General features: G+C 43.8%; 1 protein-coding gene across 1 annotated transcript; it reads left to right on the top strand.

The window, feature by feature from the left end:
- Nucleotides 1–6,603: 6,603 nt before the first annotated feature.
- On the top strand, nucleotides 6,604–21,382 carry LOC149324523 (uncharacterized; the record flags this gene model as incomplete). Its single annotated transcript, XM_089565448.1, has 3 exons — nucleotides 6,604–6,758; nucleotides 11,283–11,350; nucleotides 21,278–21,382. Coding segments are annotated over exons 1-3 (328 nt in total), but the record flags the coding sequence as incomplete, so codon positions are not given.
- Nucleotides 21,383–21,833: the final 451 nt, after the last annotated feature.

The raw sequence follows: 21,833 nt of genomic DNA, 5'->3' as shown, positions 1-21,833 counted from the left end.
CTAAAACATATTTTAGCCCGGTGGTTTGGTTTACCCAGTTACGTATTAAATTCAAGGCCCTGATAATATGCCTCATAATGTGTGAGAAAAATGTTCTGACGTTAACAAACCTTAACACTACTGCTCTGATGTACAGTGGTTAAGCGGAAACTTTCCCTTTGTAGTAGATCTTGTCTTTATTTCTGGCTTGAAAACACAGTTAACAGGCGGCGCCTACCTATTTTAAATGAATAAAAAATGAACTCTTTTTTTTCATTTTTTCTAGGTGCAGCCTTATTTAAGGCAGAATATCTGAACAGCAGTCAACTCATTTGGAGATCTACGAAGGTATGTAAAATTTAACTTTTCGTCCATAGAGAAACTCAAAGCCGAAAATGACAGATGACACAAACGGAACCGCCTTGCTAAGTCTTGCTGAGGTTTCCTTCTTCCCAATGTGGTATCGCTATGGCCGGAAATATTGCCGCCTATCAGACTTGAGGCCACTTTTGCGGGGTCTGAAGAATTGAGAATACCGTCCATGCGCTTTCACTACAACCGCCCCGCCATGACGCCTGAGAGGCTTTACAGTGTGGCAACCCGTCCCACTGCACTAGGATCGAAACCGGTCACGGTAGCCACTTCTCTGCGCGGGAGAAAAGCAATAACGCCGGAGCACTTTACGGTGTTGTCGAACACTACAGAATTCCATGTGCTCTAAATTAATCGTAAACAATGCACTGCGGCGGTCATGATAGCCAACGTCGCTACGGAACGTTAAACCTCAACACCATACCATCCCACATCATACCATACCGCTCTGTACCATACCATGTCATACAGTACAAATGTGTGCCATACATTCAAAGTGATTGGCGAACATCAATTAAATTGGATCATTAATATTTTGTTCGTGTCCCGATTGTTTATTGGCTGATCACAAGTTTTCTTATCCGTTTCTTACAAGCCTTCGAATTCCTACAGAGGCTGCGCTTTCCTACAGTGTCGAACCAGTCAAAAAGTGTCTGGTGGCTTAGCATTGCTAAGCACGTGTTACTGTGCGAAAGCAAGGTGCGCCACCAAAATTCAACAGTGTGCAAAATCCATTCTGGGGGTGTCCCACGTCAATTCCTAACTTCCGCCTAATTTACAAATTATCGGGGGTGTGTCAATTCCGTTTTGAGACTAGACCAAGCCACCTGAGCACACGTAGATTCGCCGGCAGTCAATTCGGCCAAAGATATTTCATGCCATGTTAACTTCAGCCCGGGCCACGTTGCGGACGTGCTGTACTACCTATCAGGAACCTAACATTATGTCTTCATTGATATCGGCCAAGGTCACTTCAAGGTCACATTTCCGGTGGTCCAAGGCCGATTTGCGCATGAAGCATGGTAGGGTATGTCATAGCCATATATCCAACCAACAGCGCCATCGAAAAATCTCTTTATAGCTGCCTTTACTGCCGCAGAAAATTGAGTCACGTGACCCATCAGAAGGCTCTACGCCGCCCACAGCTGTCGCCGATAATGCAGCTAGAAGGGCTATCGAACTAAAATTTAGGTAGATTACCTGCTTCTTTACCATTTGATTGCGATATCTGCACTTCATCACGGTTTGTCAAAGCAGGCGGAAACATGCGTTTTCATTCAGCTACCGATGAAAGGCAGCCACTGCTTTGTAATGTTATCCCTGAAGAACATTACCCTTATCAATGCCTTTCTGGAAACATGAAGGCCTGCCGTTGCTTGGAATGTCATTTTTAACCGAAGAAAAATGATTTCGAAAGTTTGTGCGGGTAGGTGGGTAACAACATTACTCAAGCCAGTTTAGCGGACCAGATGAGGCAGGGTAAAGGGAAGGGGGATGAGCAGGAAGGCGACGAGCTCTCACGCCACTCTAGATGTCCAGTCACTGTTGGGCCGCGACAACCTTCAAGGCCGGGCCCACGAGGCGAAGACGTACCTCCGGTTGCAAGCTGCATAGAGCAGTCTGCTATCGCCTCTATGATTCTAACCCTTGCAAGAGGGGTTTCGGTTCATTTGGGAAAGTTTGATATGTATAAAATCCGGTATAGCGTTAGGGCATATATAATATGCTCTTTAAGTTTGTGCTGAAGTTTGGCGAAACATATGATAGAGAAAAACTCCCTTTCCTAAAACAACAGCAAAAGAGTTATTGATTTCAATACCAAGGGCCGTAGTAAAAGGGCTACCTTATAAAGTTATGTATGAGGTTCTAAACGCAAGGGGCGAGTGATTCTCAGAACAAAGATTGAGATACAAAAGGAAACTAAATAATGTACAAACAACTTTTATCGCAATGCGAGTTCTACCGTGACAGTCTTTTGTACCAACACTTTCGAGTAGTACACAATGAAACTTGGGGACACATCGTTCGCCATTACAAAAAATGAGTGAGGTTTTAGAGTAGTTTAACCGAGTAGACGTGTGTGAACGCACGTGTTTAGCCTGGATGGCTCATATTTTGCTCTGCTGGGTCGTAGGCACAGCTGCTGGCGATATTAGGATCAGGTTAAACTCTTAAGCGGATTCGATCTGTTAGGACCGCATATCTAAGCTGATGAAGATGGAGATGTCCAATGCAGAGTGCTAAAGTGTGTTGCAGTGTAACGCGGAGCCTAATCGGGTACGGTGATTGCATAGTGCTCTCCTGCAGTTCAGAGCGAAGCTGATCTGTTCCCGCCGCCGTGGGTTTGAGACCAAGTCGCGGCAGTATTTATTGCTTCTGGACCCTTAGGTCAAAGACCACACAAGATTCTTGATTGGGTTTGACTCCGTGGAATAGTGCTTTAGAACTAAAACTAGAGCCACAAAGAGCAGTTTGATAGCTTTAAAGGGATGGTTTTGAAAATTTAATGCGTAGTGTTAAACTCTGAGATGAAATGATGGCGGACGTTTATAGTTTCTGCATGCGAAATAGGTGATTAGCTGAGGGAGGCGCAACTAATCTATTACCGAGAAAGGAACTCCTCAGCCGCATAAGGATTGATTTCAGGAGGGAACAAATTAGGGGTGAAAAGAGTGAATTTCACACGTGGGCCATATGCACGCTCTTCAGTGTTGTTTCGTGCAAACTCCGCCGTGTAGTCTTCAGTAGCAGATGCCATAGCCTTAGTTTTCTTGTTGGTCTAAGCAGAGGAAGGAAAATATATCGTCTTTATCCGGCTGTCAGTATGGTTCATTGTCACATCGCAAAACGCAGTCGCCACTACGTGCTGGTTTTGACCGAACTCTCACTTATTTCGCATATGAAATAGAAAAGAGCCACTGCTTCCCTTACCATGCATACTGAAGGTATGTCCAGCATGTCCAGTATGGTAGCATGTCCAGGGTATCGCGAACTTCTAAAAGTAAATTGGTTGTCTAGCCTAAGAATGAATGCAGTCCAGCTTTCAAAGAGATCATACCGGGTTCAGAAAATATTTCGCGAAATGCAGTTTCTTTTGAAACCTATTTAAAAAACTATTAAAATTATAAATAGTTTCTTTTTTTGTTTCGATGGAAGAATTGGTTACGTAAACAAAGTTTGCATGATGTGATGCCGAATTATAAGATGGGATTTTAGTTTTATTTATTTATTCAGTACCTGCACCGCCATTCAAGCATTAAAGAAGGGGGATAACTTCAATGAAGGTATTTATATCGTAAAAACTTCGTAAAAAGCATCAATACATAAATTTTGTGCAACATCCGAAGCAGCACAGCTAATCGACCCAATATTGGAAACGTATTGTCAAAGGCCGGTACTACAAAGGACCAGAGTGATGCCATCCATTTGCAATGTTGGGCCGATTGCCTGTGCTGATTGGGATCAGGAGAAATAACATTCCAGAGACGCGCTTTCTGGACAAAAAAAGATAACACGAAAACATAACATTTAAAAGCTAGTTGCCTTGCTTTAAAATTGTGATTTTCCGTTTATATATATAAGGAAATGCCATTGTGCACTTTTTGTGACTGATTGCAGTTCAGTAATAATAAATAGCACTAAAATATTGTAATCTCACTTTTTCGGCCAGTTTAGGGTTCGGCTAATATAGAGTGCGTGTAGGCACACTCAATCTCATTTTTCTGACACAGTTTCCAAGGAAAACTGTTGTAGCCCCGTTTTATATTTTGTCAGGTAACCTAATAAAACTAAGACGTCAAGGGCCCAACTTACGCATATTCGTAATATTTTTGCAAGATAAGCAAACTGGTTCTGTTCTTACAGTCAGTTGCAAAAGTAAACTTTGAGGTTTAAATATATTTCCCTTGTGCTGAAAAATGGTGAAATTGGAAGTAAGAAATATAGCTGCAACGAATACAAGCACGTTTAATCCTCACAGAATTGAAACCTCGAGGAGTCGCGAAGAGAAAAAGGAAACTCGAAACCGCTCTTTGTTTGTTTCTTCTTGTGTTCGAAAGGGCCTACTCAGGATCGCATCACCGCATTCTATGCCTAACCATGTGGGATTGGATACGCTGCCAGCCATTATATCGTAATAAATTTTGCTAAGACGTGTTGCCTGTTTGGCGCGCACCTTGCTTTCATGGCGCCCGCGTCTTCAATTTACGGATGGCGCACATAGATGAGAACCGTAGCCAAATAAACTATGAAGTTTCTTCGACTGCAATGATCTATGCTAGATCGCAATATCTATAAATAAATAAATAAGTTGAGATAACGTTCGGGGTTTCCGACGAAACCGAGTTCACCTTAGCTGTATTCCTAAGACTTTCACTAAACTTTGCCCACATAAATTCACTTTGGCGCTTATTTCTTGTAACGCCGGCATCAGAGAAAATGAGGTGTGCTATAGCCTCAGCAACAAATATCAACACTCCACCTCGGATTTCAATGGCACTATTCACCGAGGCGGGACACTACTCTCTGCTGCAAACGTGCATTCGGTGTTCAGTATGACATTACAGAACCTCTTTGCATCATTCATTTAGCTCACAAATTTCTCACCACTCTTCAAACAAATTATTAGACATATTCACCTAATAGCTCTAACCCGTCCACGTTTTTTTCTACCTTCGCGGACCCTCCCATTCATGCTGAAGTTTCTACGAGTCCTATTCTAATGTGCAATTCCGCGTGCTCCTGAACCGTTACCATTTTATGCCAGCAATATTCGTTCCAAGGTGGCATGCCAGGCTAGTAACGTACAAACTTACCCACCTTTCGGATGTGGTGACCTTGGCGCAAGATATTCCCGCGTTTATCGCTGTCCGTAATAAATTTTTTTCTTCTATCCTGTTTTCGGAAGTTGCTAGAATTTAGGAAGTGGACACCACACAAACCATCGGGTGGCATCAAGCATTGGCGAGTGACGAGAGTTGTTTGTCTTAGCATTTTGCGACCTGCACTACATTTATATTCAGTCAAGTTCTCAGCGGTGCCAAGTGTATTGGCTCTCACCACAAGACCCTAGCTCTGCCTCAAAGCGGGACGTCTGCTGTACGTCTACGTATGGACATTATTTTCAGTCTTTTTAAAACTGCGCGAAAAAGACAGGACGAAAAGACGAGGCACAAGCAGGACGACGCAAAGCGCACACTTGCAGCTAGTTTATTGTGTGAAAGCAGGAATCTTATAGGGGCCTGCTGCAAAAAAAAAATAACAGTGTATGAGCAAGACCAAATAAAATAAGAAGGAAATGAGATTGCCACGTGTGCATTAAGACCGATAGGGAACACGGACGTGCCCATCAAGGAATTAAATCTATTTCCTCGATTGTGATGAAGGTGGGAAGCTCTAACAGTTGTCACTCTTTTTGGCGATGTAGAAAACCTCGATTACTTCTCTTTCTATTTTTTATTTTTACCTTCGACATAAATTTTGTTATTTCCAACAACGATAAGCAGCTTTTGCTGTCGCAGCTCATATAGTGCAGGCGAAGATTGCTGGCCGTACCAGCGCACACGGATCTTTGATGTTGTATAGCGTGGTCATTAAAACAGCGGACAGTTTGTCTTAGGTAGGACCGGCCGCACGACACAGGTATATCGTACATCGTGTCAAAAATGCATTTTTTGAAATTGCACTGATGTTTATTTTTTGCCCAAGATCGCCTCCCGTTTTTCTTTGTTAAGAAAAGGGCAAATCTTCAGTTCGCATGGGGCTAAAAAAACGACACAAATCCCACACCTTCCTATGAGCTTCTTGATTTTATGGGATAGACAATGATAATATGGCATAATAAAACGTGGTTTTTGGTCTGACCATTGATCTTTCCGATCAGAGGATTTAAACTTCTGAAGCAAGCTTTCTCATGCGCTGCGAATTAGGTTTGGCGGGTAACCGGCGGAGAGCAGGCCCTCGACTTGACGGTGAAGACTGGAAGAAACCGTGTTTGCACAGACTTCATATAAATCATTTTTATAACCAGAGTTGTTTATTCGCGGAAAAATGGGCCTACCTTTGAAGGCTCGTAAACAGACCAGATTCTAGTGACCATACGTTTTTAAAAAACCTATCCAGCTACAATGTAATATGATGAAATGCATTTTCGCATCTGTACTGTTATACCGAAAAAAAAAACGATTTACCGCTCTTTTCATCATTTAAGAACTTTTGAGTATCATAACAATATCATGTCTTCATTTCATCCAGATGCTGCGTACCGACGTTGACCTTCGTCTACTTATGTTTTCTCCCAAGATAAAAAAAGAAATTCCGAACTGCCTGATTTCTAAATTCTTAGCCATGACGAGTGACGCAGCTCGCCGCACATTAAAGAACAACAAAAAAATTGTTACCAAGGGAAAGTAAGTGCTGTTTGGTTTCTTTCCTACTAAGTACGCTTTGCTGATTATTGGTAGGTAAATATGCAAATGAGCGATCGTATGCCTTTCTCAAATTTGCTTTGGCGATTTTCTGGGTGTAACTTTTATGACAGGGCTATTATTAAAAGCGGGCGTCACGGATGCCGAATGGACGGCATTCGGAGGAAGAATAAAGTCGCCATAAAGGAATCATTGAAATAAATGACAATACGAGGATCAGGCTTCGATACTAATCGAACCCTGATTCTCGTATTTGATGTTAATGAGCCGTGAGTTCCGGCTTCGAACCCGGCCATGGCGGCCGCGTTTCAATGGAGACGAAACGCAAAAGGCGCCCCGTCTGCTGTGCGATGTAAGTGCACGTTAAAGATCCCCAGGTGGTCGAAATTATTCCGGAGACCTCCACTGCGGCACCGCCTACGTTTTCCCCACTTTCCTCCCTTCTCTTACGGCCTTTCCTTCCTACTTTCCCCATGTCTCGTGTTTATGTCACGAAGTAAAAAAAACAAACTGAATTGAATTGAAGGACCGCGCTTCATTCTTAAAGGTCATGTGCGACGAGTGTCCAATGCCAGCAGTAGCTGCGTCGACGGAACGCTCTGTCGAAGGAAGGCTGCCTCAGCCGAGAAGTTTCAATGGTAGCAGGACTTTTGAAACGAACATAATGGTATATTCTTTTCTATTATCAGCCGCAACATCAAGGATGATTTTTGCTACAGAAGCGCTAAATTTGCCGGGTAAACACAGAGACGATGCACAGAACAATGAAACAGAACGGATAGACGTCCCTATGTTGTTCTGTAAAAGTTCGCGCTTTCATTGCAAAATTCCGACACCAACTAGCCCCTGTCATCGGTTTATTGTCAATGATCGGTGAACCTGCCATTTAAAGCGGTGCCTCAGGGCTCGCGCAGCGAAAGTGCATTGTGCAGCATTTCGGATATTCCAAAAAAGCCCATTGCTTAGTTTTTGCACTATATCTGCAATAAGGTTTTACTACCTGCCACCCTCAGATATGCTAGTCACGCTTGCATTAACAAAGTTTTACTTGTGAATACTTCTCCATGACACTATCGCAGGTTGCATACTCTTAATGCTCTCGAATCAGGAAGCATGCATTCCTCGAAACATCATGCGTTTTCCCAGCATGGTGCTCAGTAAACTATCTATCGCATTAAAAGAGGCCCACACGCGCAGGCAGTGCACAATTAACCTACTCTTGGCGCTGCTCTCGTAGAAACTTGCATCCGTCGCATCGACGCTCTTCTCAGGATCGCTCGGACGTCAAACACCGCTTGGTTACGGTGTGCGCAAGCGGGCTACCCTAGCTAGCATGCGGGAGGAGGCTTCAGAAGCTCGCCGCGAGCTGCATATTCGCATAGGTATCTACGTAGGAGCACTTTAAGTTACATATAGTTTATTGCAGTAGATGTTTTCGTCAGTATTCATTATTGGAGGCTAGTTAACGCTGACGTTTCGCATCGCTAATCACTATTCACCTTTTGTAACTTTTGCACCGTTTGTTCATCGCCTCTTCGAGACGTATTTTCTGCGGACACTCCGAGTTTAACGGCTACTTAAATGCCTCAGGTGCGTTCGTCTACTCTGGATTTCTTGCTCTATTTAAGCCCACTGCAGCACGCAATGTTTTGACGTGTTGCTCACTGGCGACAGGTGCCAGCCCAAATTTGGCATGCTTGTTAAGTAAATTACGTCACTTTCAATCTCCCTTGGATAAAATAAATAAGAAAGGTTCAGCATCCCAGGGCCTTCTTTTAGGTGTTTGAAACCCTCTTTCGAAACAAGTTTGGGACAACATTTTTGCCGCGCAGCTCTTAGGCGCCTGTTCCACGTCGTCGTCAGCGTAGCACGCCATGTGACAGGTGGCGTGTTTCGGCGTGTGGCAGGTCGGGTGTTGGCAGGCAGCAGCGGAGCGAAACGCTATCTTCCATGGCGACAACGGAGGAATGGACAACCGGAAGCCCCCCCCCCCCCCCCCCCTCTTTATCATGCTGGGTAGAGAGTGTGACTCACCCCATTCTCTGTAGTTGTGCAGAGGGCCGAACAAAAAACGCAATGGGCATTCCACTCTCGCGAACCCGGATGCGGCAAACAATGCAACTTCCCTGTGGATACCACGGGAATATTCCTGAGGGTGGCTAGCAGCGTAAGACGTAGGCCTCCTGCCAGCGGTGGAAGGTGGCTCGTGAAGAGCGGCGCAAAAATTTCGCATTACCGACTATCATAATCAATCGTAAATCTGTCGCTGCGACACCCCTCTGTGTTCTACTGTTACTATTTTCCTGAAATTTCTCTTTTAGCGTTTTTCTCTTATAATATCTGACATACTCCGTGGAAGGTTTTGACCAGAAAAGTGCTAAAAATTCGTTCACCTTAGCTCATCGAAGTTCAGACTTATAATGAGTTCACAGTGACAAATAACTTACTTAAATTTACATGCATTTAAAAGCAATTTCGATGACGTTTCTAAATAAGGCGAAGAGTGCAACTCGACAAGCTTAGTTTTTGTATTTTTCAGAGAGCACTTATACGCTCAGTTTTTAGCGCCTAATCGGGGTGAAAGGAGCATATTACAAGATGGTATAAAATGGTCAAAACTGTAGCACTTGCTGGTACTTTAGGGCTCTGGCTGTGATGTAGGCTGTGAACGAGGATGTTAAATATGCAGTTTTCACTTAAAATTCCAGCATCATTGCTAGTATATGGCATACCGAGTGCACAGAACTGAAAGGGTTTGCGTTGAAGTCACGCTCAAAGGCCTTAGAAGCCTTAGAAGCACAGCTGTGGTTCCCCTACCTCTCGTGCACGGTGACTTCAGGCTCGCTGACGCCCACATCCTGACCGGAATGCAGTTGTGTGTTACTGGCATCAGGAAGTCGCACGTATGACAACTGCCGTGTCACATGCTTTCGCTCTGTTGAACGGGCGGGGAACCTAAAATGTTCCCCTTTCTTCTTGTTCGCCGCAACTTTTGCGATATTTGTGTTGGCACTGTTCACAGCGACCCCACTATCCCTGCAACGTTAGAGAGCTACTGAGTGACTACAGTGTCAGTAAATATTCATCAGCCGCCACGCAGCCCTGTTTCGGTAAACTATAATAAATGCAGAACCTCGCCCAGCTGGCGAACTTCAATCTGCACTGGCGTTGTAAAATGCACAGCAAGAAGCACGCTCGATCGTGATGTGACCACGAGAGTACGTTACCATGCTTAATCTAAAACTTTCGCAACAGAGAGAGTCGCATAAGCAGGCGTGTCACATCGAAGGAGTCCTGACTTCGAACTCTGGGCTCAGTGACACCTCTAGCCACTCCAGTGTGGCTCCTAGAACCGTACCGTGATAAGCACTATAAATTATGCCTGCTCTCTGTTCACGACAAAACAACAAAACATGGCCTCGGAAGTTAGTGCCGTATTGAACAATGTATTTTCTGCACTACAATTCTTATGTGGAAATCACTTAACTGATTATGATGACGTCTGGATGATCATGGCGAAGCTATTGCATCTCGATAAATAGCTTTATGTATCATGTCAGTGCCCTGATAGTTCCTATTTATTTTCACGTTTGCTTGCATAAAAAGATCCAGGCATTCGAAGATTAACAAATTAGAAATGAATATAAGACTAATCGCATACCACACCTTTTCCTACAAGGAATTTCTAATTTTTAATATCTACGGTTAGAAGTTCAGTGAACAAAACAACATAAGCCACCAACTAAAAGAAAAAATGGTAAATAGAGCTAGTGGTAAAACAGGCTTCCACGCTGTTTTCTTGAAAAAGCACGCCTATTTTTTTTTTTCCTATTCGAAGATCAGTGCTAAATGCGCTGATCCTTTCCTACATTATAGGTATACTTCTTTTTTCTATCCAAGTCATGCCTTTTACTTTCACGTGAATACCAAAAACAAAAAAAATAAGCCTGGGCGGGGTAGATCATCAAACATAGATGATTTAATAAATAGTAACATTATTGGGCTAAACCTATTTAAACTTTTTCAGAGACAAAGAAGGAAAACTCCGTCCGTTGTGAGTATAGTAAACTCATTCATCACTTCGTCGAACTTCTTCCTACTAGCTGCAACAGTACTTTTTCTAGTTTGCAAAGTAGAAATGACTGCAGAACTTGAGGTCGCTTAAAAAATGTGTTGTGTTTATCGACTTCATCGAGTCGTACATAACTTAGTGCAGTGATGATTATTTCGTAGTTTTAAAATACAATCTGTCGGCGATCATGGGAGGACACTAATGCTCAGTTAGCCAGTATGGCCTGATGTTAATACCAGAGCTCATATTCCAACTGTCTTTGCCCCTTCAGGCACAACCAAAGAAAAATTTGATTTTTGACAGATATTTGGAATGCTGTCGCCCTGTTTCAAGCAACTTTATGCGTTTATTTAATCATCAAGTTACAATCTGATGTTCTAATGAACCATCTATTGTTATTTTTGTAAACTTTTTCGTTTTCACGTAATTTGCAGAAATGAAACTATTCTTATTTCTGTGAAAAATGGTACCACCCCATACCTTCAAGTCAGTTCTGAGGGAGGTAAGTGTGATTTCTTGAGTCAAATTTTTCGTGGGGTTAGCACTGTCGTAAAAAAAATTACATCCTATACTTTCGGTTTTCTTTTTATATGCCGAATGCGTCAGAAAGAATCCCGCGGAATTCTTGAAAACATGCTTATTCCTATATCGAGAAGGCTGCTACTGCGTTGTAGTACCAGTGTAGGCGATGAAAAGAAAATTTTTGAATCCTGTTAAGGACTAGGCTTGTTAAATAATTTTGATTAAGTGACATTTTAACTATTGCATTTGGGCGCCTGACTTTAACTGAAAATTTGTAGCCGCCATTAGAAGCAGTTCTATTACTTTTCTAAAACTTCGAAAACTCAGTTACCCTAGGCGGTAAGCAGAACAAATTCTCGCCGCCGGGCGCTGTTTTTGAAAAAGCGAGCGTCTACGGCGCATGCTAATTAACGTCACTGGCTACACGCCATCCGCGAAGTACCTGCCACATGACCTTCTCTCGGGTGTGTGAGCTGGACTACCAGCGAGCGCCACACCGCGAGCAGGAGAGATAAGGTCACACGCACCTGCACCACACAGTGACACGTACTCATGTATTTTGCTTGCGGCGCGCGCTTTTCAAAAAGGGTCCTCGGCGGCCGAACATCGATTCACAGCGCGCAGAGTAATAGCGTGTTTGAAACACTAAAGGCGACATGGCTGTTGCTAACGGCAGGCGAAAGTATGTTTTCACTATCAAGCGTCTAACTAATTGTTTGAAAGTAAATCATCGAAATTGGTTGAGGGTCATAACATTTAACATAATTAACCTGTTTTTGAATTTATCTCAGCTTTGGTATTAAAATGGTGAAGAAACCATCTTGTTATGGCCAACAGCCTATGTTTAAAAACTCTCGTTCTTCTTCCAAGAAACAACAGTTATATGAAAAAATATGGCGTATGTCTGAATGTTTTAGCGTCGTCAGAACTCTGCATTCTCCCATCCTCTTCAGTGCGATATGACTTTCACACAATGTACTTGAAGTACAGCTCTGATAGTGGACTTCATCGAGTATAAAATGTAATCAGCCAGGACACTAGCTTGGGCATGTTGGTTATTCATTTGTGGCGGAATAGTGCAAAACACCGGGACAAGAGACAAGCGCTGACTTACAACTGATTTTTATTTCGAAGAAACACTGCTTCTTATACCTTCTTCAGCCCCTCAAAAAACATATTCGTCACAACCATATCGTTCAACCATCCAAAAAATTACAACATACGACAAATAATCACAGATTTATAATCACATTTTTAACATGTCAAATTCTTTCTTTGTCAAAGCAACAGACGGCGTGCTGACACAATCGTCGCGCAGACTTGCTATCGAAGCTGCCTCGATTATTTCGCGGACTAACTGGTCTCTGTGATTAGCCGTCGAGCTTGTAGAGCTCGACGGCTAGAGCTTTGTAGAGCTCTGGCTGTCGAGCTTTGGCTAATCACAGAGACCGGTTAGTCCAGCTTCGATAGCAAGTCTGCGCGACGACTGTGTCAGCACGCCGTCTGTTGCTTTGACAAAGAAAGAATTTGACATGTTAAAAATGTGATTATACATCTGTGATTATTTGTCGTATGTTGTAATTTTTTGGACGCTTGAACGATATGGTTGTGACGCATATGTTTTTTGAGGGGGTGAAGAAGGTATAAGAAGCAGTGTTTCTTCGAAATAAAAATCAGTTGTAAGTAAGCGCTTGTCTCTTGTCCCGGTGTTTTGCGCTGTTCCGTCACAAGTAAAATGTAAGCCGTGCTGAAGGAAACAATTCAAAACAAGTTTATATAGAAGAAAGTGTAAAAGTAAATTTAAAAAAACGTAGTGTTTTAACGGAGTTAAACCGAGTAAGACCTGCTAGCTTACTTGCTTATAAAACATCTTTTATTACACAATCACAAAGGGTGCGGGCCTGGAATTATGGTGCATGCTGGCCTCAGTTCGAGAACAGCCCAAGTCCGGGAAACCGCAAGTGCAAGCTGGCTCGCGAGCAGGGCACGCAAGGGCCGCTTGTGTTCCCGATCGTCGAGCACCCGAGGAGGAACTCTTTCCAAGCCTCTTTAGTGGGGGTGGGAGGTGGAGGGAAGTTGGGACTGGTTCTGTATGCCCAAATCATGCGGGATAGAAAGCAACGGCTCTCATCACAGTGCAGACGCTCGGGCTTCACGTCCGGGTCGTAGAGAGCAGTACGAGCCGGGCACCAGAGGGTGATGGTATGGAGCTGTGGCAAAACGCGTTCGTTGGCCTTCGACAGCCCCTTTGCTGGAGGAGAGTGCTGTCGGTGCCGAGCTTTGCAGTCGTCAATGATTTCTCGGAACTGCAACAGCGGTGGAACTAGCTCGTCATCGGAGGTATCGTAGTGTGCGTGCCCGGAGGATAATCGCGCGGGCAGCGGCGTTTGCCGCTTCGTTCCCTGGGAGTCCGTGATGGGTCGGAGCCCACAAAATGAGCCTAGGCTGGGGTTCGCGCATCGCGTGCCGGATGTGCGAAAGCACTTGAGGCGTCGCCGTCCCAAGGAAACCGTGTTGAAGATTTGCGGGGTCGCAGCGGAGCACCAGAGCAAGTTGACCTGCGTGGCAGGCTTCTAGTTCCGAAGAGCCCGTGCCGGGCGTGCGCTCCGAGCACGCGCTGTCCATCTTTATTTTCCTCTATCGCGGGCTGGTAACACCAATCTCAGCGCCTGCGCTTTATAGCGTCGCCGGGCGCTATAACTGCATGAAAAGACATGGCCCGAGCAGCGCCACGGGCCTCCCTCACTCTCGCCACCCCTCTCTTAAAGGCGTTCGTCAGTTGCGGCGGAGGTAGTTGGGGCTTCTGCTGCAGTCGCGCTACCAGTACGGTGGGAACACCTAAAAGGTCGAAGGTAGAGGCTTCACAAATACCTCATGTTTTTCAGCTTTGCTACAGAAGTAGTGCTTTTGCACTAAATTGCATTCTTAGCAAACTAAAGAGCCGTGGAGAATTACTGGCCGGAATCAGCTTGTAAACTCAAGAAATACAATAGCTGGAACACAATGCAGCTTCATATCGCCCTTGCGCTCGTCTGAGCAACTGAGACTCCAAAAGGAGCTGATCTAATTCCAAGTCGTTTTGTTTTTTCCTTCCACTCAAGTGCTTTGGCTATGTGTCATTCCATCGCCGCATGATCGCCAGAACTGGCATCTATTTTGCCGGGATTGGGCACGATTAGGAGGCTAGATATCTAAAAAAAGGCATGAAACATAATTTATTTGATGCCTCATTATAACAAAATGCGCAGACGGACTGGAGTTCTTTTTGGGCAGCTCAGCGATAGGCGTGTCGTTCTTTCCACATGTTATGCTCAAGATCGCCTATAGGGAAACAATGTTCTTTGTGAAAACACTAGGAATGGTGGTCAGCTACCATTTCAGCTTTTTAATTTTGTAGAGTTTTCCCCGATGTCTTGATAAATGGTGTTTCAAATGAACTCTTCTGTTTGAAATCGCCTCTCCAGCATTATAAATTGCATCGCCAAAGATAGGATGCCGAATGCATATATTTCTGTCATAAAAGTTTGTAGATTCACGTGAATTAGGAAGGCCACTTACTTACACAGCCGATATTCGAGGAGAAATTTAAAGGATAGGTACGCGTAGGCTGCAGCAGCCACGACACTCGAGCTTAACGATTTTTCGCCATCAGCATCTACTCTCAACGCTTGCCCAGAGCGCAGGCACCACTTCAATAATAAATGCTGTCAAGAGGCCTACAGAAACACATTGTTCTGCGCAGCCCGTTGAGTTCACATTTTCACAAGACCTTTCGCATCTTTACTAATTTTGTCAACTTACTCTCGAATCCAACCCGTGTTCTGTAGGACTGCAATTGCAGCATTAATACAAGTGACAAACAAAAATTCTTTATTGGTGCCTCTCTTCTAACCGTCGCAACCGCTTCTTCTTATAGTGCTTGCTGCATGTGGTGGGAGTCCAAGAAATGGATTTTCTCTCCGATTTGATTATCCTTTTTGAATAGATCATTAGAGTTAACAAAATAAATTTGGGTAGAAAAACAGCGCGAAGGGACGGGATACAAAGAAGAAACAACAAAATTACCCTCCATAACTGCACTAATCATATTAATTGACACTGGCTTCCAAACAAATGAGAATATCTAGGTTTTCTCCGTAACTTGTTCCTTTCACTTAAAATTAGCATTAAATTTTGCACCCTCAGCTGCCACTAGGTAAGCACGAAGCCTAAAGGATTACGAACTAAAATTTGCTCCCAAAAGCTTCTCAATGCTTGTATAAATATGCTCTGAAGTGCAAAAAAAGTGTATCTTCAGCTGCGATGGGTTCTTAATGTGTGCGGGCATGAAAGATATCTAAAGACACTTGCTGGAAAAAAAATTCTCACCTATATTCGGATTTTTCTTATCGCCAATCTGCAGCCTTGCATCCGTGGTCAGAGGTATCATTCGGTGGATTATACCGTAAAGGCTTGTTTTCTGACGAGCTGACTAGATAAGTAATCGGAAATAGCACACAAAAACTAGAAAATGCCATTTTCAAATGTCCTGTTATCTGGGCACATTTCGGCATCATGAAATTGACTCCGAGCTAAAAGAGACTGAGCGAGCATTCCTAATCATTCAGCTGACAATTGCATTCATTTTACGCTTTGGACTAGAAAACTACTCAAAAAATTTTGGTGGGCTTCGTCGACCTCCTTCTCCTCATGAGCATTTAAGCAGGCTAATGGATGTCATACGTTAATGTCTTGGCAGCAAGGCGCAGGTTTTGTCTCTGTAGGCGACATTCACGACCCCTACCGTTAATTCGAGCAACACCGCACTCCCTGCCCCACTCCATGTTTCAACACTTACAAAACAAAATTATAAACGAAGGGCGCGCACAAAAGCGTGGTGCCAGGAGACAGGACCTCAAGGAAAAATAACGGAGATTTCCGTAAATGCTTATTTACTTGAAACCTTTTATTTTATATTCGAAGTTTTGCACATCATCATAAGAAACTGGTAAGGGTATAAAACGCGACCGAAATAGTCGGGTTTAATTGAGGTGATTGGTGACTTTCTTTTTAAAGAAACATTCCTTTCAATGTAAATTCGAAAATTTAGTCACATGCTCAGAATGAACAGGCGTTTACACCCAACACACTACTGACGACAAATTTCGTGAGCAAAATTTATTCCGGCCTTTCGCTGCACACCCGACTACGGAGATAAAATCGGATTTCAAGTTTAAATGGTGCGCATGACTTGCGCGGAAAAACCTATTAGCTGAACCTGGCGCATTTCCGTCTGCCACACAACGTCCACATTCTCGACGCGATTTTCAGAACTTTCCTTGAAGACGTAAGTGATGTCGGTTAAGTTTGGAACCCTACTAGACAGAATGGCGGGGTTAATTTGTGTATAAAAATTAAAAATAGTTTTCTGAATCAAGAAACAAGATGAACGTCGTGTATATGCACGGCGAGCCTGTGGAGTGCAGCATTCTGCTGGAACTACTTTCTTCTCTGCTGCTATGGAATATTTTACTAAAGAACACTGCCGCTTAGCTTTCATTTGTACATCGCTGCAGATAATAAAGGAAGCAATAAATTTGGTGAAGGCTTCATTGAAACACAAGGCTGGAATTCCAGGTGGGCGTAAGAATGCCGCGAGGGGTAAATTCTAAAGTTTTTACAAATTAATGCTTTTTCTGTGAAGTGGGTGAGGACGTATAATTAAAAAAATGTCAGACTTTTCACAATTTTATAGCATGATATGTACTCTGTTATGTTTGTTCCCATCACAAAATATTATTTTATCGTGATATCCTTGCTCTTTGAGTTTTGCATCTTTTTCCTCTTCTGAAAAGAAAGGAATTACTGACTTGTGCCTCAATTTGCTGAACTTGTTCTTTCCATCAGGTTCCCTTTCAAAAGCCTGGGCTAAACCGCAATATCTGAAATATGCTAAGCCTAACGAGTGCATAATTTTACAAGCCTCCTCCCGCAAAGGCAAGTACGATTTCAGTGACGTGCTTGCAAGGATAATACACAGGATCATACCTAAACAGTTCGATTTTGACAAGCAGAGAGGGCAGTTCTTTGTTCTCTCCTTGAACGACAAAGAACTGAGCTCTCTCCATGTCAAAATCGACCTATTCGGGCATGTTAATTTTCATGATCTTTGCAATGTGGTCATCCCGTTCAAAGTTGGTTCGAGCCGCCTCGATGGCTCTGTGGTTATTGTGCTCGGCAGACGACCCCCAAGACCAGGGTTCGATCCCGGCCGCGATGATCGCTATTCACTGGAGACGAAATGCTAGACGTCCCTTTATTGTGCGGTGATGGTGCCCGTAAAAGGACCAGAGGCGGTCAACATTATCCAGAGCCCTTGAATATGGCGTCCCTCATAGCCTGAATTCATTTGGAACGTTAAACCTCATAAACCAAACCAAGCCAAAGTTGGTTGGAATAGATGCTTGACGCCTGCCTCTCAAACGCAAATAAGCGTTTTTAGAAATACCTTTCAGAGATGAACAATGTTGAAAAATATCCAATCACTGGAGGTGCTTTTGCAAACGTTAGGAGTGCTTTAAAATGTCGTCAGGTTCAACGTCCCAGATGTGAAATTGGAATTAGCTGGCCTCGTGTTATACGCAGATTTAATGAAGACCTCCTAACATACTCCGAAAAATCTTCATATAGCCTTGTTACCTCCTGCTAATTTTCAGAACAGTGAATTCCAAAACAGGTTTGTTTCGGTAAGAGGAAGTGATATTTTAAGCAAAAGTAGTGTATTATTCATTGTAGGCCAAGATTAGCCGAATACATTAATACATGCGAGCTGTCCAAAGTTGTGCTGTCATCCACACAAAAGCTACATACAGCAGGAGGAAGATTGTCACTAAAGAAAGCGTAGGCGTTGTTTTCATTACGTCACTTCCAACCTGGAAGCAACAGTTTCGTATCATGTGCGGCATGCCTTTGTCGCGGCCCAGTCATTTTTATTTATATTGATGTCCCTTTGCAATAGTTTCAAATGTTCCAGGTAAGGCCGGTAGGACATAAGCAAGTAACGAGCATGTTATACGTTCTGATGTTGCGACTGAAGGAAGAATGGAAAGGAAAGCGAACGTTCCCGTTCATATTCTCGATCCGAAAACAAAAAAAAAATGCATACACGCACTTGAGAATGCTTACGTGCGGAAATGAGGAAGCATCACTCTCCCTGGGTGCAGTGACACCCACCCACACAGACACACACGTATGGCACCACCAGGAACGCTGTACGACGAGCGTTTGTATCAGAATTTGATGCGAAAATTGGTTTTGGACCACAGGAAATGGCGCAGTATCTGTGTCAGATCTAGGTAGACACCTCAAGCGTGCCTTAAGAGAAACGGTGAAGAGTCTGAGAAGGCACACATTGATTGATTGATTACAAACATCTTTATTTCTTCAATATTCTCAGAACATGCGGGTGGGCCGCCTAGTCCGGTGGTCCATTGGCTGCTGCTGCTGCGCTGCACCCCCCCCCCCCCCCCTCCAGCCAGTGCTGACGGTCAGGATCATCGCTGAGCAGAATAGCCTCCCACTGCTCCTCCGAGGGGTTGGGAATAATTTGAAGGTGCACATATCCGCGGATCGAGACCCTCTCGCAAGCTAGCCTCCAACTTTACTAGCACATGTGGGCTATATGCAACGACAAATTGTATGACACCACCCGGAAAGCCGTGCGACAAACGCTTGCATCACAATTTCGGTATAAACGCACATAGAGGTTGGCCAGTGGCGAGTAAACATAGAAAAACAATATGTATACGATTGTTTGAAGTGGCGGTGCTGGGCTCGCTGTGCGTGTCATGCGGCTGCTTGGTGACGTAGCCCTATTTTTCTTCCCATCGCTGGGATTTTCTGTACCATCTGCGCTTACACTTAATAACACACCCCGCGGGCTTTTTCTCGTAATGGGACTAGAGACAGTCAATGCGATTGATCTAGAGGCGTATACGCTATCATTGTGACTCCGATTGTGACTCCGATTGTGACACCAATCACTGCTTACAAGTCAAAATCGCTCGCAGGAACGACTATTAGTGTTTTCATCTGGCCGTTTGTTTGCATTTTTTTTAATAAATTTAGATGATAAGTCTAGTAGCCGCCTGGGGTTCCTTAACGTGCACTGACATCGCAAAGTACACGGGCCTCTGGAATTTCGCCTCCACAGAAATATGACTTGCAAGTCGCGTTAGAGGAGCAGCACCGCCGCTCCCGTCGTCGTAAATATTACTGGTACCACAAATGATTGGGCTCCTATCCCACTCAAGCTTATACCTTCAGCTATATGTTTTTATTTTGTTGAGGTTTCTTGTGACGTAGACGGACGGACAGAAATACGCAAACACTGAAAGACACAAAAGTAGCCGGTAAATGTACTCCTTCATTCAACAAACTGTGAGGTTTGACAACTGGAGAAACATATTCGGCTGAGAGGCGTCATAGTGAAAGGTTCAGGACTACACAGACCACCTTCTGTCCTTTAAGCGGCGCTGATAATGCTCAGCGCATAGCTACAAATTAAGTAGTGCGGCAGATTGGTACCCTTAAAAATTAGGCGAAGAGTAAGCACATCGCTGTACGGCAAGAACCGTTTTAGTGGGCCTCCTCTGAGCCAAGCTTCAGTGTAGACCATCGACATCGCAGGCGCAACAACTTAGACGCCACATGTAGGTTTATCTTAGTGTTGCTCAGTCATAAAAGGGCGAGGAAAGGAGCTTAACTAATGATGAAGCGATTTCAAAATGTCCTATTTTTCCGGCCTTTTGATCGAATTGTGCTTAATATACAAACAGGACACCTCAACTGGCGCAACTGTGGTCACATAATAGCGGGTGCTCGATGGTGACCACCCTGTGGAGACATGAAAACTGCCTGACGCTCTAGAACACTGATAAAAAGGACCACTAATATTATTCTACCGCACTTGGGTTTATTTCCTTCGCTGCTTGCGTAATACTACCAAATATGTGCGAAATTCTAACTAAGAAATCATTGGAAATAAATTTCAACCATAAATTTTGCGAGTCCTAGTTCGCAGAAATAAAGGATGTTGTGCATTGCATTAACGGAACTATAACCTCATAGGAAAAAATGTAGCCGCATGGAAGCACACGTGACAAACTGTGGAATCCGGAAGCTCTGATGACGTTGATGCCTCGCTCTCATTATTCGTATTTAAGCAGGAAGAGCAAGAGCAGATACAGAGTGCCAGAAATTTTTTCATAAAATCTCATACATTATAAAAAAGCAACCTGCTGATTGAGCTTCCTCAGGGCCATCTATGCGTTGTAATCAGTCAATGTTAAAAAGCAAGCAAAACAGACGTTTCGTCGATACCGTGACACCGATAAAGAATGGTGCACATTAAGCTCACCGACTTCTGTTGCACGCCGCGTTATGCCATGAGCGAGATTTTTGTCAATGCCTACGGCCACACGAGCAGCTTGGTTGATTGCTTTTGCTCACGTCAAACGTGCCAAACTCCTTTTAATGAAGTTTGCATGTGCGTAGAATTCTCCGACTGACACAGAATACTTTCTCGGCGAAGCTCGTGATCGTGCATAGCTTAAGCCTCAGGCCCCCGACAAGACCGACTTGATTCTCGTGGCGGCGATGCCCAACCTCCTCGCGGCGCCAGTCAGTTTCCCGTTTGACAGTGCGCACTGCTCGATATCGTCTGAGGCTGCGCAGCAGTTCGCGTAGATGAATTACAACCACATAATCAAAAAGCGACCATGATGACGGGTGAAATTAACTATTATGTTCAGCCTTTTGAAAGAATTAGTAATATATTTCGCCCTAATTATTTTGGCGGAAAAAGTTTGATATTTATTTGAAAGCTTCGAGTTGTGTATTTCCTTACATTCTTTTTTTCTGTTTTCAGGACACCACGCACCCTGTACCCTTTGGGGGTATAACCACACACATAAGTGCCAGAAAACGTTTGTAGAAATGTGCCGACGCGGAAAGGTTGTAGACCTGACAAAATGTGCTCAAAGCACAAAACTAAAGAAGAGGAAAACGAAAAAACATTAGAAACCTCCAGCATATTTAATAAAAGGGCAGATTTTTTTTAAGGTGCCAAATAATAAAGCGCCACAGTACTTTGCTACCATGCGTTGCTTTCCTCATAGAAATCCAGTTGAGCTCAATTTTTAACTGAATAAGTCGAGCCCACTTATAACGTGCGCTGCTATAACGAAAGCTAGCTTATTACGAATTACAGCGGCACTACCTTCGCAATATGTATGACGACAATGCCATTCCCTCTCAAGAAAAGCGAACAGACGCGGCTCCACAAATTGATCAGAGCGAATGAGAAGGCGTTGTAATCTCGCTCCTACAGTTGAAAAAAGATCGATAAAGAAACGACGGCATTAAAATTGAAGTTACCTTCGGGCAATCCAGCGTCGACGGACTACAAGGCCGCTCAGTGCGTT

The sequence above is a fragment of the Amblyomma mixtum genome, unplaced genomic scaffold (genome assembly GCF_055824585.1).
Source record: "Amblyomma mixtum isolate Tamu unplaced genomic scaffold, ASM5582458v1 scaffold_26, whole genome shotgun sequence".
Taxonomy (NCBI): domain Eukaryota; kingdom Metazoa; phylum Arthropoda; class Arachnida; order Ixodida; family Ixodidae; genus Amblyomma; species Amblyomma mixtum.
This window is presented reverse-complemented; position numbering and strand designations above follow the sequence as displayed.